The 18,009-nt window shown below is 36.8% G+C and overlaps 1 protein-coding gene across 1 annotated transcript; it reads left to right on the forward strand.

Moving 5' to 3' along the window:
* The first annotated feature begins 3,972 nt into the window (after positions 1–3,972).
* On the forward strand, positions 3,973–18,009 carry LOC124154015 (glutamate-gated chloride channel-like). Its single transcript, XM_046527486.1, has 9 exons — positions 3,973–4,236; positions 9,640–9,737; positions 11,299–11,378; positions 12,049–12,115; positions 13,251–13,404; positions 13,528–13,610; positions 14,007–14,141; positions 14,993–15,390; positions 16,973–18,009. The coding sequence occupies exons 1-9, from the start codon at positions 4,175–4,177 to the stop codon at positions 17,192–17,194; spliced, it is 1,299 nt and encodes a 432-aa protein (XP_046383442.1). The 5' UTR covers positions 3,973–4,174; the 3' UTR covers positions 17,195–18,009.

The following is an 18,009-nucleotide window of genomic DNA, read 5'->3' on the forward strand; positions in this document are numbered from 1 at the left end:
CACTTTTCTTGGATTTAAAGAAACTTTGTTCAAAAATTTCGTTTTGAAATAAATTTACTTGTGCTTCAAGGGGGAGCAGCTGCCCTCTCCTCTCCCCTGCTGGGTACGCCAATGATTTCGTGCCTTATTTTAAATCAGTCAACCTATTCCAGATGATGACGAGCCACGCCGAAACCTAGGTCGTACATTAAATATTTATGCGGAATTACAAAGTTTTCTTTACTTTTCATTATGCCAAGTAGATTCCATAAAATCACACATGGGAAAACTAATCACTCAACGTAACTTTAAACTGACCATGCTCTCCTCCCTACAATTATCGATAACAAAGTTTTTTTTAAGTTATCGGTAAGCTTCAACAAGTCAGATTGCGCGCGAGAAATATAGAGAGGTATGGTAAAAGGGCCGAAATAGCTCAACTCAATTCCTGACAGCTTCGATTGCACTTCATCACCGAGATTGAGCTCTGCATCGGGGCCAAATCAATGTTTAGAATTACTCAAGGTGGTGCTTAGAGGTTATTTAGGGGAAAATTTATGATGATTAAGTAATGAAACAAATCTTGAAGAAAGTAACATTTTTTAGCAGAGAAACATACGTATTAGGTTAGATTACAGCTAAAATGTGACGGGTATATCATATATCTGGAATGCAGATAAGACTGACTGAGTATAATTAATATGGTTGTATTCCACAAAATCTATTAAAAACGCAGCAGATTGCGATGTATTCCAGTCATTACCAAAAGCTAAAATAATATAAAAAATAACATCATGTGTCGTTAAGACGAGTAACCTCCGCTAATAATTGGTCGGAATTTCCACTAAGTTGCTATAATATTTACTCAGGATAAATAAAATAGAAGTTTTCCTCAAAATAAAAAATCGTTAACTCTTACATCCTCTCCACCATTTTCTCTCCTCTGTTCTCCTCCTCGTCTACATTATATTTACTCTCTATTCACTACTGGCGCATATATATGCCTTCAATATTTGTATCCAGTATAAAAAAGTCATCCCTCTTCAATTCACTCACTTCATTAAAACTCTTAAAATTACAGTAAACACAGTTCTCACATATCGGCCCTGCAAGAAATAGGCATCAAATGATAAAGTAATGGTGATCTGAAGTGCAGGCCCTGCACTTGAGCCCTACAAAACAGCTAAAAAAATTCGCAAGCTCATTCATTCATTCGATCGAGTCAAGCGAGCGAGTTGGTTCGAGTCTTGGAGAAACTGTTTCGAGTAACTCGAATCTTCTCCTTCAGAAACGAAAAAATCTCGGCCTGCCTGCACTCAAATTTACGGAAAAACCGCTCGGGCCTCCTCGAATCTGTTGCGCTTAAGCTTTCTTGCTCGGGAATGGAAAAGTTCTAAATGAAATATTTCAATTTTAATGTTTGTGCTTGTAGTGTGCGCCACCACGTCTCATGAAAAGAAGGTCGCGGCTTTCCCTTGATTCTAGAACGCATACTCAATTTAATCTTAGTTTTGTATTCATTAGTTCTTGGAAACAATTTGTAATCGCTAGTGACCGATTCGCGCCGTATAGACCATCGGCGAGGTCGCAGGGGTTCTTCACTCAAGAAATATAATGTACCCATCACTTTTTAGCTATAATCTAACCGAATGGGTATGCTGCTCCGTTCGAAAATTTTACCTCCATCACGAATAGTTTCATTTTTATCCCCTTTCCCTATAAATAACCTTTAAGCCGCAAAATAAACCCCGGAACGCCATGATAAAATATAAACGACAAATGGTAATATCTACCCTTAAATATAAAACTCCACCACCGATCGGAATTGAAGCTATATATTTAAGAGAGGAAATAACAATTTTTTAATATTTTATCATGGATATATCGCATTTCAACCAAGTCAAACCTGGGGCCGTATTCTGTATTTCGTCGGTGCCGCACCGGTCGGTTTCCCTTTCAAGCCCACCGACTGGACAACAAACCGTACCGACAACGGATTCCGCACCGACGACGACACTTTCAGCGATTCTGTAAGGTCGTCGGTTTCAAACCAGTCGGTACGATTCCCTCTCCTTCCCAAACAGGGAAAATCCGACTATATCCGAAGTTTCACGTGTCTCCACCAATGAAAGAAGGGTAAAAACAAGAGAAGACTCATTGGCACAGTTTATTGTCGTCATTCTCAATCTTTTTATTTGCGGAAATTACGACTTATTGCTAGATTAAGATAAACGATATTGGATAAGTTGTTAACAATGCTTATATAATGTGTGGTAGTAATGCTGTACCTACAGAATCGAAGGAAACAATATTACAACATCACAATAAAGTTTGTACGTGATGGAGATTGTTGTTGCTGGAATGAATTATTGAAACTATCCTTGAGATCGTAGTTTCTTTTTTTAAATATTGGTTCCGTATAATGCTATTTATTCATGATTTGGTAATATAGTTGTCATTAAGTAAGTTCCGTATAAATGTTATCAACGGAAGGCTATGCCATTGGCACCGTAGCAGACGAAAATAGCATACCATGGAACGTGAACGTAGGATTCAAATGTAAATGTCATATTAGAGGAACAAGTTAGGAAATTGTTATAAAAATATGGAGCTGGGTGTAATTAAAAGAAGTGTAATGACGAGGAAGTAAATAAATTGTGATTGGGTGAAATACATTTGTATAAGTTGCGCATTCCAAGTGAGAGAAAATGATAATATTGCGGTAAACCTCATACTTATTAACAAATATCTTCTTTTATCGTCAAGGGAATCTATGGCTGACGATGAAATGAAATATAGTTGCCCGTTACAAATGAAAGAAACTGATACCGTTGTGGCAAACTTCATACTTAAATAAAAAGATCTTATTTCTATGCCGAGAGAAACGCCAAATTGATGATTGAGTGAAATAACAGTCGCCTATTCAGAGTGATATAAAGTGATAACATCGCGGCAAAACTCATATTTAATCAAAAATATCTTTTTTATGTCAAAGGAGCAAATAAATGATGATAGAGAGAAATAAAGCCTATTACAAGCGAGTGAAAGTGGTAACATAAATGAGAGAAAGTCATTATATGTTAGCAAACCTCATTTTTATTAACCATTATCTTATATTTCTGTCAAGGTAATTAATATAGATGATGACACAGTGAATTATAGAGGCGTATTCGAAGGGGCAGAAAAATATAACGTTGCAGAAAACCTCATTCTTTACTCGGTGATGAGGTAAAAACAAAATAAAACGTACAATGCGCACCGGGGAGTTCATGAAACCCACAAGTCGGTGGCCGTACCGACACCTTTTTGCTGTCGGTACGGCTACCGACGATCTCCCGTCCCCTCGTCGGTGCCGCACCGACCGGGTTCGTACAGAATCGCACGACTTCTCACCGGGAGTCGGTGTGACGTCGCACCCGACGAATCGGTGCCGCACCGATCGGTTTGGAGTTACAGAATACGGCCCCTGGAGGGGAAACCGTACCGACTGGTTTGATACCGACGACCATACTGAATCGCTGAATTTGCCGTCGTCGGTATGGAAACCGTCGTCGGTACGGAATGATGTGCTGTCGGTGGGCTGGGAAGGGAAACCGACCGGTGCGGTACCGACGAAATACAGAATACGGCCCCTGAAACGATTTTATACCCCCGGAACTCCGTCACTATCGAATTTTAACTGATAAAATCCGAGTAAAGTTCGCGCCATCTTACATGCCAGCATTACTCCACGTCTTCAGACAACCACACTTCGCTGCCAAAAGGTCCTCGATAAGAAAGCGATGACGGCGAGCATTCAAGCTAGAAACTTGAAGTGCCCTACCGATCCCCAATACGTCGCGCAAACCTCATCCCCAACCGTCTCTCCCCCTTTAGGAAACACTTGGCCAGGGAACGTTGAACGCAATTTAGAGAGCCATTCAGCAATCAAGTCTGCTCGTTCGGAATCAGGGGGAGGGAGAGGGAGCTTTTGACCGCTCAGATTTTTGAATGCCTTTTCCCTTTACCCGCGAGCGAAGGGTGGTGTCCGCTCTCCATTCACATCGCTGGAATTCGACGACGCGCAAATCGACGCCGACCGGTGAACCGTACGCTCGCTCCGAACGCAGTCTCCAAACGCGAGATAAACGACACAGCCACCACCGTCGAGCAGTGGACACGCTGATTCTCTGACTCACCGTGGACGAAGACCGCGATGAAGAGGCTTATCTGGGCGCTGGCCATCCTCGCCACGGCAACGTGGACAATTGCCGCCAGGTATGTTCGGAATTCCTTCCAATTCGATTAATTTTCCGAATATCGTGCTCCTATTCTCTATTTATTTTTTCTGTGGTTCTCTTTTATATGGTAGGTAGTGAAACTTACTTATTTGAAAGGCCAATAAAAACAAAAGTACTTCAGTTATTGTTTTAAATGTTTCTTTATTTGAGAAAACAATATCCCAATTTTTTTTCATGCAGTCTTGAAAATGACATCGGATAAATGGCGACCCCCATTGCGCATACACTGATGAAGTCGACTTTTGATAAAAAGAAATCGCATGGAGTCAAATCTGGAGAGCAAGCCCCTATGTGCCCCCCACCGTGCCAGTTATGGGGTTATTTGAAATCCCTGGTTTATGCCGATCGACCACGGGCCATAGCACACCTGGTAGAATGTAGGGGGGTTCTAATACGATGTTCTCCCTCTGAAAGATATCTATTCTCGAATTTTAAATTTTAAAAAGCAATTTACCAAGCGCGCAGCCTCCGAGTCTCTGGTGGCTCTCAGCCTAATCCGTTTAACGTCTGTGTAACGCTTTCTGTTCGGCCGTATCAGTTGTTGTCAAATCGCGCTTTGTTTTGTTTGCATATTAAGTCTTTCTGCGCCGGCTCACGTATGCTCGCTGCGTATTCAAGGTGTGCTCGGAAGATTGAGAAATAGCACCTCTCTTTTACTTTTTCATCCTAAAATCCACCCACAAAACGCTTGACGAATCCTAGCTACTTCAGGTCTCTGCTGCAAATATTACTTCTCCACGATAGGTTCGATGTTATCGTAACTCCCTTCATCTGTCACCTTTATGTTGAGACCATCCAGTGCATATACATGAGGATAGTTGGACAACCTAAGCAAAAAATATACGGCCGTTCATTTGCTCAAATTAACCTAGGCTTTAGTCCCTACTATTGGCTACGCACATGAATGCTGATTAAATCCGAAGATATAGAATTTCAAAGCCATAGTTATGACTTATTCGGCGATAGCGTCGTCAGTAAATGGATTTATTTTACACCAAATTCGGGATCAGTAGTCATTTATATATTTAATTAATGTTGATTTCTCTTTCTTGTCTCCTGGTGACACTTAAATTACATCAAAGCTAATTCCGCCAATAAATACTTTTGCTTAAGATCTCTCAGAAAGTCACGTACCCACTTTACTACTGTTTCGTTTAACCCACATTACTATAATTTGTATTAAAGAATATCTGTATGTTTCCTTTCTTGAACATAGGTGTAACGTTCGCAATTTTCATATTGGTATCTTTCCTTCAGACAAGGACTTATTGAAAATTATCTCTAAGAATGGTGCAGTCTGCGGCGCTAACTTCTTGAGGACAGGCGCGGTTATTCCCTTCGGACCCGGAGATTAATTATTTTTTATCGATTTTAGCTGTTTAGCTGTCCCATCCCTTTAAATACTGATTTATTTCGTATACTTCTTAGATAATGGAATGTCTAAATCACACATAATATCTTCTGTTGTGGAGTCTGTAATATATCTTAAGAATTGGGAGTTCAATGTGCTAGCTTTGTCAATAATTTCGGTGAAAATTTTACCATCTTTATCAAGACGAATCAACGGCTGAAGATTTTCCCTACAACTCTCACTCACATGACCAAAAAGATTTCGGATTCTCTTTGAGTAATTCACCGAGTACTTTTTTCTTTTTGCTGATTGTGGGGGTCATGACATTGGTTGAGATTCCGGAAGAGAGAGGCGCTTTTGCAGTAGGGAGTGCTGCGCTCTACAATGAATAAAACTCAAACTTCTCTCACCTTTGGTTCTTGTAGCCATGCATTTGCATATAAACTCCCTTTACTCCTTTACAAGAGTACAAAAACTATTAAACTAATAATTTTTTTCCTGATTAAAATTGGGGAGTTATGACCCCTGTGACCCCCCTAAATCCGCTCCTGCGTACGTCAATGTTTGCACTGGACAATTCCAAGCACCGCACGAACGAACTGGGCTCTTTACTGGACAATCCTGCACCCTTTGTCTCTCCGGTCGGCATACACTCGGTAATGCGAAAAATCCACACAGGAAAAATCATTCGCCTTGACCGGGATTCGAACCCGGACCCCTCGATATCCGGCCGAGTGCTTTAGCCAGTCAAGCTACCGAGGCGTCATTCTCCCCTGTGGAAATTTGCGGATAGTACAATGATGAACACTAGAGCATGAACACATTGCAAACGGTGATTTCCTCGGGAGCGCAGATCTGAAAATAACGACTATCTACATTTCCATTCACTACTGCAATATTAATAACCGTAATGTCATGAAACTTCATATGATGGTTGCAAAAGTCTATAGCTACAACATATGTACAGGAAATTTTGACACATATATCCCTTTTCCTGCTACGAAGCTGTAAACGCGATGCATACGAGCGGCAACCATAAAAATGCCCAAAACTTCTGTTTTCTCTGCATAATAAAATCATTATTCGCATAAACACAGTTTTCGTACCATAAGACAACGCAAAAATAAAAGAACTTTAACGTGGCGTACTTTTTCCTGAAACAGAATGAGCGGTCTTTTATGTATTGGTTAATTAAAAATAACTCGGTAGATAACTCCGATAACAAAATTTTCCAACGGACATTAGGTGGCATAATACTGGACTATAGCCTAGAGAGTTCCAATATCGAACCCCTGGTGAAGTCCTTGGTCACTTATACAAGAAAATATTCGCGCAAAGGCATGGCCGACGGGAATTAACTCGCTCAACCTCCCTACGCAACATGAGTGAAGTTCATACGACACCAATATCTTAGACCGAGTTGAATTTTACCCACGCCTATCCGAATCAAACGTGGGGTTGAATCACTGAAAGAGTAGGTCCTCCGAGTCTACAATAAACACTTCGCAATAGCAACCAAATCCTAGGTCGAAATGACGGTTTATTTCTATCTCCATCAGAGTAGCAACATCACGCCATAAACACTGAATTATTTACGCACGTTGAGAGCACCAAAATTTCGATAGGCAAGGAAAATTTTCTCTGACCGAAGCGACTAATCTATTTGGAGGAAGTTTTGTATGGGCAGTTTTTTGGTGGTATAAATGGAGTGAACAAAAATGGCAAACAACGAAAAATGTTTAATTCCCGACTCAGAAGGCGAACGTTAACAATAAACATATTCACACTTTTCCATTGGTTACGTTTGAAATATCAAATACAGAAGTGATATAGTCTACGTAAATAATTTGTCTCCGTCTGCACCAATCTAATCACCATGGGTGCGACACCACATTGATCTCTTCCTCCCTCGCTCATTTCCCTCGAATTACGTCACGAACTAGGGTGGTAACTTCTACGATGCATAGTTTTTTAATTAATAGTGAGTGGCTGAATGAGGAATAATGTACCTGTATAAATTAAAGTTTCCATTAAATCAATCAATCAATTCATTGAATTTAGGAAATTAACAGAGTATTCGGGTGGGGGTAAACGACCTCATCATATGTATCGTGTAAAATGGTAAAGCAATTCATGTGAACAATAGCACAAATATCTGATTGACTAAAAGGGAAATAGAAATAGAAACTACGTTAATTAAATTCACACAGTGAAAAAATCAAAGATTGTGTAGTTTGCACGAGGAAATGGTAATCGCATATGTATACAAAAACGCTACTCGCAACAAAACCACGCCGTATCCTAAAATAAAGGCAAACTGCAGTACACATAAGTAACTAGGGGCAGCCGTAGATTTCTGTCACCGCGAGTGGACCCTAGGAGTAAATGCCTAGAGTTTCAGAAGTGTAACAAGAGTAAATTTATAATCAATTAAGTATGTGTTATTAATGATGAATGGAGTAGCGCATTTAGCAGACACCAGAACTCATTTCATTTATGTTGCTCTATGGATTAATAGATCATGTGATTAAAATAACTCACGGCCAACTATAAATGCACAAGAAAAGTAATGTGTACGCAAGATAGACTTAAAGAAGAATAGAAATACCTCCAATGATCAAACAATAAGAACTGCTCTCCAATCCTGAACAATAAACAATAAGTGAACATTAATGCATGTCCTGGATAATGATTTCATCAAAAACTGGCAATCAATCTACCCAAATTTTAGCAATGCCAATCAAAGATCTTTTGGAACCATTTTATTTTTATTGGAGCCACAATGAGACAAATATCTATGGTGTAGAAATAATACTATTTTTTACTATTACTATACGTAATTAATAATGAAGTCAGGGATGGATCATAGAGGGGGGAGGGCCCTAGTGGTTCAAGCCCTGGACCACCCATCAAGCATGAGCCTTCCACCAATATCGAGGTAAATGTCACAAAATTGGAAAAACAGAAAAAAACCACCATTTATGAGGGGATTCGAAGTGAAGCTGGATTATATTTGGTAAAAATTAGCTGGCCTCGGTGGCGGCGGGGTTAAGTCCTCGCCTGCCAAACCGAAGGCCCGAAACTGGCCCCCAAGGTGGTGTACCTTTGGCACTCAAGACACTTAAGTCACTAGTCATACTTTGAGTGCTTGCAGAAAGGTAAAAAAAATATCTCCCTCTCCCTGTGGATTCAAATGGCAAAACAAAACAGAGGGCCACAGCTTCTAGAGGGCACAATAATCTGAAATTTCGCAAAAAAAATATTCAGCTATTTGTCACCGCATTAGGTGGCAGCAAGCAAAATTAGAGCTCTTTCATTTGTTTTGGACCATTCAACTGGATTAACACATTTTATCGTAGTGCAACTTCCAATTTTCCAGAGTGTGGTTTATGTATGCTTAACAATAGTTGACAATGGCACCAAAAATAGCTCAAGTAAATATTTTGCTAATGCATAATAGGGAAATAAAATTAATACATGTCATGTTCACCAATAATTATACTCCACTCTGATAATCATCATTTTACCTATTTAAAATTAGGTAATTATTCAATAGGTAAAAATGTATTACAGTTATTATTAATTAGGTAAAAATTTTATAAAAATGAGTACTCAGCTTTTAAATTATAATAACATATGAATTTGTCATGAATAATATTGTGCAGAGGTTTTGGGGGATAAACCCCCCCAGAGCTCAGAGATATTTTTAAGTTTAATCCATTTTACTCAATTGGATTGATATTATTAATAAAATAGTTTAAGCATTAATAAAATATCCCTCGGAAAGCTGTAAAACTCACCATTTTGAACCATTCATCTTAGAATTCCACAATTTATTAATCTCGTGCCTACCGCTTATCCTGGTGGGTATTCCATACCCCCACCCACCCTGGTATTAGTTGCACCTAAAGCCTTAATTCCTAGCTGTGCCCCTGCTATTGTGTATGTAGTATATTGAGCTATGGTAAAAGTTCTCCTCAGTACTATGTATCTCTTACTTCATTTACCTATTTACCTTCCATCAAGCAGGACTGATTTAAGGGAGAGTGAGACAGAACTCCTACGGCTTCTCTTGAATCCAGAGAGGTATGACAAACGCGTTAGGCCACCTGTACACAATGAAAGTGGTAAGTACATATGAATTTACATTAATAACCCTCTTTGGAAATCTCAAATACACAAAATTATATTTTAATAGCAGTAAATGTTTGAATCATATATATGTATTGTAAAAAGGATGCAGACATAAAATTTTGATCATAAAAAATTTCAATCAAGGATTAGGTTTTTAAATCCCGAAGTCTGATCCAACTTTTTTTTTTGATTAAAACAAAATACAAAATAAATTCCAAAACAGGCTGCAAACAATAAATAAGATAAGGGAGCTAACTGAAGGTCACAGCCATGAGAGGTACCTGGCTAAGAGATTTTTTGGGTTACGCATTTGTAATACACAAAGAAAACTCCATAGGAAGGTATGGTAATGCAATTAATGCAGTCTTCATTGAATGTGTAGAGAGAGAAAAAATGGAGCAATGGAGATTTCATGGAACATTTTTTTTTTAACTTGAAAATCTATGATGCATGAAATATGTCGTGATGGTTTGAAATGATATTTCATTGCTGAGAATCTAGATATCTCGTTCACTCACAATCAGGAAGAAAATTTAGACAAATATGCATTGTAAGAGAGGAGCAAATACCAACAAAATGATGTCTAGAAGGTAAGCAAGTGGAGTATCTGGAAGACTCAACTGTGCACAAAATATGCAAACAAATTGCATTAAGATCAGACATTGATGCAATAGAAGCCAGAGGCAAATTTAGACTTCAGTAGGAGGAGACTCAATAACCAATCCATACTTTCAATGGATACCTCACCATCCCAGTGGCGTAACTATGGGGGGATGAGGGATATATTCCTCCTCCCCCCCCCCCCCAAAGTCTCAGAGAAATAAAAAAAAATATTTAAAAATTTTGTCTAGTTTTGACATATAATGACTACATCTGCTTAAAGTTAAATTTTTAGTGTTAAAATGATGTGAAATGTATTTCCAGCCATGTCATTTTTCTAAAATATTCCCGGAACCCTGTTGCCTGGGGGGAGGGTTGCCCTCATTTCCTCCCCCAAAGTGTATTCCTAGTACGCCACTGCACCACCCAATACTCAGGTTCATGCTATTCCCCAATACTATAATTCAAATATATCAGCAAATGTTTAAAACTTAGCTCTTGTACCAGTATGGAATTAATTATAGAATTATCAAATTATCATCATGGCAGAATCACTGTTCCTCTTCAAAATCTGTAAAACTAATTACACCGAGCATCTAAAAAACTTGAAACTTTAATATTGCTGAGCATTTCTCACGTTTCCCATACAAAAAAGCTAAAGCTACAAAAATGAGGTTAAATAGCTCCTTAATATAGTTACCCAGGGCAATGGTTGAGTGTAGTCCATAATTGGGTCATGCTGCAGCAAATGTTTTGAGAAATGTGAGGGTATGAAGATCATCAATTGCAATGCTTATACCATTAGGACACTTTTGGTCATTTGAAACCAATCTGGAAATAAAAAACATGGTTTTCCATTTTCTTGGTTTTACTATGAACAAGAGCTATTTCTTGTTTGAAAAACTTTTAAAAATGCTAGTGAATCCTAAGCCAATTTTTTGCACTATTCCACAGGTTATGGAGGTGATGATTTTGTCATGGTGAAGGTAAACACATTTGTTCGCTCCATTGGGCCAATAGACGATCAAAATAAGGTAAGGTCCTCTTACAGCAGAATTAATTTTGAACCCTTCAAAGAAAAAGAGTCCTCAGTGCCGAAAATGATTCAAACAGTATCCTTTTCTCAGGTCAAGCTAATATGCTACATGAAAAGTTCAAACATAGTTAGGTCAGATTATATATGATACCAATTGCTTTATTTCTCTAGAACATAATCATGTCTTATGCTTTCGCCTCTTCCCCTATAATGCGTTATGCAGAGATTCATCCACTGGTAAAGGATAAAACTTTCATAAATGGACTTTTCTTTATTTTATGAGTTCAGCAATGACTGAAAAAGTACAAATACCAAATGTAACTTGTAAATTTCAACCATTGCAAGAGGGTGTATGAGAATTCCATTCAAAAGAGGAAAACATGATGGATAAGGGACAGCAAATGGCAATAAGGAGATGATCGTGGAGTTAATAAGACAATATTAGTCATCACTATAGTCACTAGGTACCCTTTAAATTTCAAGATAATAGCATATGTTTTATTCCACTAATCCTTTACCAAAAAGGACTGATCGATAGGGAGGTATGCATCCTCTTCCCCAGCTTTGTATGCTCGTGGATAGCACCACTTTCCCGTTTTTGCTCATATTTTCATGTTGGAAAAGATTTGTAAAATTATTGATACCCGATATTTCTTATGAAATTCCAGGAGTTCACAGTGTCTTTGACAATGAGGCAGACATGGAATGACAAAAGGCTAAATTTTTCTCCTCAAGGTACGTAATTTCAAGTATTCACTTCTAAAAATAAACTATGTAATGACTCAAATTGCAGCTATTAATATGTAATGATAAGTTTACCACCTGATCTCATATCTGTCACATCAACATGGTTTTGGAGGGCAAACAAATCAGCCCTGCCACACTAATTAAAAGAACAGGCTGAGTCAGTGTACTTTTCATACAACTTTACTGTAAATGTACTGGTAATGGCTTCATTATGGTGTTTGAAAATGAAGTTCTAAAAATACAGATACATATTGTTGGTTACCTACTCTTTTGTGCAGACAACCATTCAGAATGAATTATATACACTAGTGGATATGCATATCATGAAGTAAAAATTATTCAATTGAAAATAAAATTGCCTCCACTTACAGTATCAACAAGTATCAATCAATAATCAATATATGTGTATAATCTAAGGAGGCAAATTAAAATAGTCAACTAACTTCCCAATTTCAGGTAAATATAAAATTATGCTATCATAAGTTTGTTGTTAAATCAAGAATATGCATAGTTAATAATTAAGGGCCACAGAGATAAATCGTATTTTTACAATTCATGGTTGACTTGAAGAAATTTTACTACTCTGGCGACAGCCAATGCTGACGCAATGCTGATAGCATCCAAGGCCACTTGTGCCACATAATAAACATGTGAGCCAGGCACATGGCCAGGGAAAAAGGGGCTTAAAGACTCTTCATTGCCAAAATGTCTTTGGTTTTCTCAAAAGTCAAGGGCACAGCTAAACACTCAGTTCACAGTTTTCATAAACGCACAATTTTTTCATTAAAAAATTTTCATGGCTCAATTTTTGCAATTATAGCTTAATCAAATTATGTATAGTCCAGTGAACAATTCATGTGGTTCATGGATGCATATGACTCTTATCCCACCCAAAGGGGCAGGCTAAGTAGTTATGATTTGCAGTAGACATGACTCCAGAGCAAATTTCTGATTTGAGAGTTGTACCTTACTTGAGCAAGTGTTTGAATGGGAAATCCGTTCAGGTATAAAAAACATTTCAAATACATGTTTTTTTTAAACTTACAATTGAAAACAACCCAATGCTACTGGAAAATATTTGTACTAAGGAAAGTGCTAATGTGCTGTAAACTTGTTTTTGCAGATGGCTTAAAATACATAACACTAACAAGCGCTGAAGATATATGGTCACCTGATTTGTTTTTTTCAAATGAAATAGAGGGTCAAATCAATGACCTTCTCAAGCCCAATACGTTGGTGAGGATATCACATAATGGTGATGTACTTCTCAGCTCTAGGTCAGTTCCAGCCCTCTCCACCTTGAGTCATAGTGAAGTTACATTTAGAATCTATTCTAATCATACAGGAGTTAAAGCTTAGATATTTTTAACTAACAATGCTTTTGCTTATTTTCTCTCAAGGGTCACCATGAAGCTTTCATGTCCTATGAACTTGACCAACTTTCCCATGGACACGCAAATGTGTCACATCAGAATGGCCAGCTGTGAGTACATATAATATAAAGCAAAGCTCCCAATTAAGCATCCAGCATGGCCAAGAATGTTATTGGCCACAAACAGGAATTGATTATCAAATAAGGATGAACGTATATCCCTGTGATGAAAAGTCTGAATTAAAGTAAAAGATAGTTTATTCAAAGTGAACGAAAACTATGTTAAATTTTTTTAGTAATTTTCATTTAAAAAACCCACCTGAGGCATATTCATCAATTCAAAATTAACTATGTATACATATATACTAATATTACATTATTACATATTATATACATTATTACATATTATTATAATTATACTATATACCTATACTAATGTATTAGACTAAAATTAGTTCAGCTGATATTTTATTACAGCAAACTCTCATGTTTTTTTTTATTTTACAGATGCATATCCTACAAATGCTCTTAAACTTATGTGGAAGGAAGTTGAACCAGTACAGTTTGCCAAATCCTATTATACGAAGCCATTTGAACTGATTGGCTACAAAACTGATAACTGCAACTCAAGAACTGTTGTAGGTAAATCCATCTAGGAAAGCTATTTGCCTCCAGTGTTACACCATGAAATTGAGTATAATATTACACAAAGACATAAGGGATGGATAATTCTTAAAATGTTCACATTAATAGCATGAGAACAATATCATGAAAAACTGGTCATGGAAGATATTGATTGTCACATACTTGAATTGATTTGGCTGAATAATTATAGACCTATGCCCGACCACCATAAAATTGGCATGTACCTATTTTAAAAATATAATAATGTTTCCTCATAATTTTTTACTAAAGAGTTAAGCTCAGAATAAACTTTTGGAGTACTAATTGTTTAACACATTAAAAATAATAATAATTATTCAATTAACCTGAATTAAATCAAATGCTTCAGAATCATGCAAAAAGCTTATTTAGATACAAATTTGGATTACTGACACTACCTTAACAGATAAAAGGGTAAAATAAGGCCTTACGCACGTAAGAACACTATTTATTGATAAATCATGTAAAAATATGTGTAAATTCCACTCCTAAATGAGCATATTCATGATTGATTATGTTTTTAAAAGCTAAATTCCTCAAAATTGATAGGAGATAATTTTTTTAAATTAATGTCCTGTTCCTCATAATTCAAGATTATTAATGTAGGTACTATGATGCCATTCATACTGAGCTTTACACCTGCCAACTATGCACCTCAGTGGAGTGAATTCTAGCACATTTCCAAGGGCTGTTTAAAAAATATGCTAAATACACCACTGATGATTCTTTCATACACAGATCACCTCATGCATCTGCACTAAAAACAAATGAAATGATTGCCAAGTCAAACATATTTGCAAACCAATGAGATGTGGACATTTTCATTTCAGGGGAGTACAGCTGCATTCGCCTACATTTCTACTTCACAAGGTTGACCTACAGTTACATTCTACACTTATTCCTGCCTCTTGGTCTATTAGTAGCTGCTTCTTGGGCACCACTTTGGTTGGATATAAATGGAGAAGAGAGATCCTCAGTCCTAAAAGTCGTTGGACGCTGTGTGATTGCTTTACTTTGCCTGCTAGTAACCATTGTTGAGGCAGCTCGAGTCACAGCGTCAGCTCCACTATGCTCTGGATACTCATGTGCCACTGACATCTGGACCACTTGCTGTCTGATATTTGTTGCCCTTGTCTTCTTGGAAGTTGTTATTGTAGCTGTCTTGGACCACCGTCACAATAACAGTCACTGCAACTCTGGCACAACAAAACCTGGATGCTTCTCCATGGTATGTCCATAATTATACGATAAAAGAGCCTGAGCATTCAGGCAATATTGACAGGAAACAAAGAATAACAGAGATGACCAAATGGGTAACTTCTACATGGAAAAAGGGAGGGAAGTCTACCTAAGGTCCTCCATCCTCAGCCAAATTTTAGTTTTTTAGCTTTTTAGTTTTAATGAGAATAAGGGATTCCTAATACATAATTAGAGTTCCTAATTAGAGCATCTCTAGCCACCAACAATGTTGCCATGCCACTGAGAAGAACTAAAATTATTTCTCAATCCAGTATTTCCTTTTCAAAACATTTCAGGGTAAAACTAGTTCACTCAAATATGCTTTATTAAGTAAAACCTGGTTCATTAACCAATCAATTCACATACTTTTATAAAAGTGGGGATTGAAAGAAGTTGCCCATTCAGTGCTTTGTAATCATTGGATTGGAACAGTGACCATTACTGAATTACATTCAATCCTATGAAGTAGATTAAAACTGTAAGCCACTAAAGAACCCTTTTCAAAATATGAAGCCATATAAAAATACCATAGGCTTGAATAGAATATGTAAAGAATTGAATGTAAGGAGTTGGTCTTTCAGTTGCAGCGTCAAATGTAAGTTACAGGCAATTCTTTGGATAGAAAGAAACATGATCATGTTGTCTATCTAATTATAAGCAATTTAATTCTGGGAACACTAAATTAATATAATTTTGACTAAAATGCGATTCATGAAAAGGAGACATACATAAAAGAGAGCTTAAGAAGAAGCAACTTGGAAAAAGATCTTTTAATAATAGACACAAAATCTACCTTAATATGCTTAGGAAAATTTATAAAAAAACCAATGCTCTAATACATACTCATTTTTAATTTTACTCTCAAATAGCAGAAAGTTTTTCTAAAATGTTGATTCATACTATGAACACTGACATAGCGTAAAAGTATGCAATAGAAGAAATGGGGTACGCTTTCCACTTACTCCTAACTTTGCAGGTAGATTGTATCATAGAAAAAATAATACCTCCACTGACTTAGAAGGTAAATTGAGGACATGAAGGAGCTATTTCTGCTACGGAAATGCAGATTGCTACCTATTGAGGTAGCCTCTGGAATTGCTCAGAGTGGCATTGTAGTGGCTACATCACCCTATGCTGAAATTTTTTTTGATTAAAGTGCATTCCATACAACTTTGTTTAGTTTGGGAAGAGAGCTATAATTATAACCAATGCCAGTGGAAGAGGAGATAACAAGAATAGTTATCAGAATATCTAAAACTTCTGTACTTCGAAGGAGGTATAAATATTTAAACCTTAATTTTTCCATGAATTCTATCCTCCATCACTCAAGACATGAAAGTATTAGCCACCAATACATGTGGAGTATGTGATGAAGACAATGGGATTACTTTTTTATGAAAGAATATCATTGTATAAAATTAAAATACCTCAAGAAACTGCAGAGGTGAAAGATATTTGAAACCTAATCAAAATTGAATATTTTAGTATATGTTCCAAGAAATTAAGGAAATATAGGTAATAATGGAAGCTGATCCATCCACATTAAATAAAATGAAAATTTATCTTTTCAGAGTCATAGTGGAGCTGAAACAAACGATTCCAAGTTCAAGCCAAACAGGAGCTATATCCAAAAATGGTTGCTTGGTTGGCCAACAGCAGGACAACGAATTGATGCAATCTGCTGCATTCTCTTCCCAGTGGCTTTCATAATTTTCAACATAGCTTTCTGGTCAGCAAATTCTTACAGTCTGGATGCAGACATAATTTCTTCAATGAAGAAAATTGCACTCTGAGACTTAGGGGTCTAAACAATGGTAATAAAGGTTCATCGAAATTTGTATTTATCTCCATTCCAATCTAACAAAATAATGGATTTACAAGCTTAAAAATAAAATTTCATTTACATTCAAAAGTTTTCATATTGCAGTCATACTTGAAGTAACATGATTGAGATAGGATATGAAAAACCAGTGAAAAAGGGAATTCAGCATCAATAAACATGGCTCAGTTCAAATACATAGGTCTGGAAGAATTTTGTTCGCAAATCATCATCATGCTTTCAATAAAGAAATAGGACGATAAGAATCCACTAACAATGATCTCAAAGAAATATTCCCTAATGACATAACAGAATTACTTATGAGAACCATAATAATAATTACAAATTAATATTAAAAAATATTGAGAAAAGAGACACTGTCAAAAATTGTCTTACCACAAACTTATTTTGTATGTTGGTCAAAACCTTCCATCATATTATCAATTACATGGTGTATGGGTAAGAAGTGTAAATATTGCAAATATGACAATCAAGACGAACTAGTTAGCTAAAAATAATAAAGATCATTTAAGACAGCCTTTCCTCTGTTAGGATGTGAGGTGCTCACAATAATACTCAACATGATTACCCATTAATTTCAATGAAGAATTTTCTTTTTTATCCTGATGGGAATGTTTGAGTTTATACATAACATATATATTTATATAGCATAGTATTTTATGCTTCACTTTTATACTACCCTATAATTAATTATTTTTCACAGAGCAATGAGTATCACTGTAAAATTTATTATCACAAATAAATCTGTACTTCCAATCATTCATACAA

Source organism: Ischnura elegans, chromosome 2 (assembly GCF_921293095.1).
Source record: "Ischnura elegans chromosome 2, ioIscEleg1.1, whole genome shotgun sequence".
In the NCBI taxonomy this organism is placed as follows: domain Eukaryota; kingdom Metazoa; phylum Arthropoda; class Insecta; order Odonata; family Coenagrionidae; genus Ischnura; species Ischnura elegans.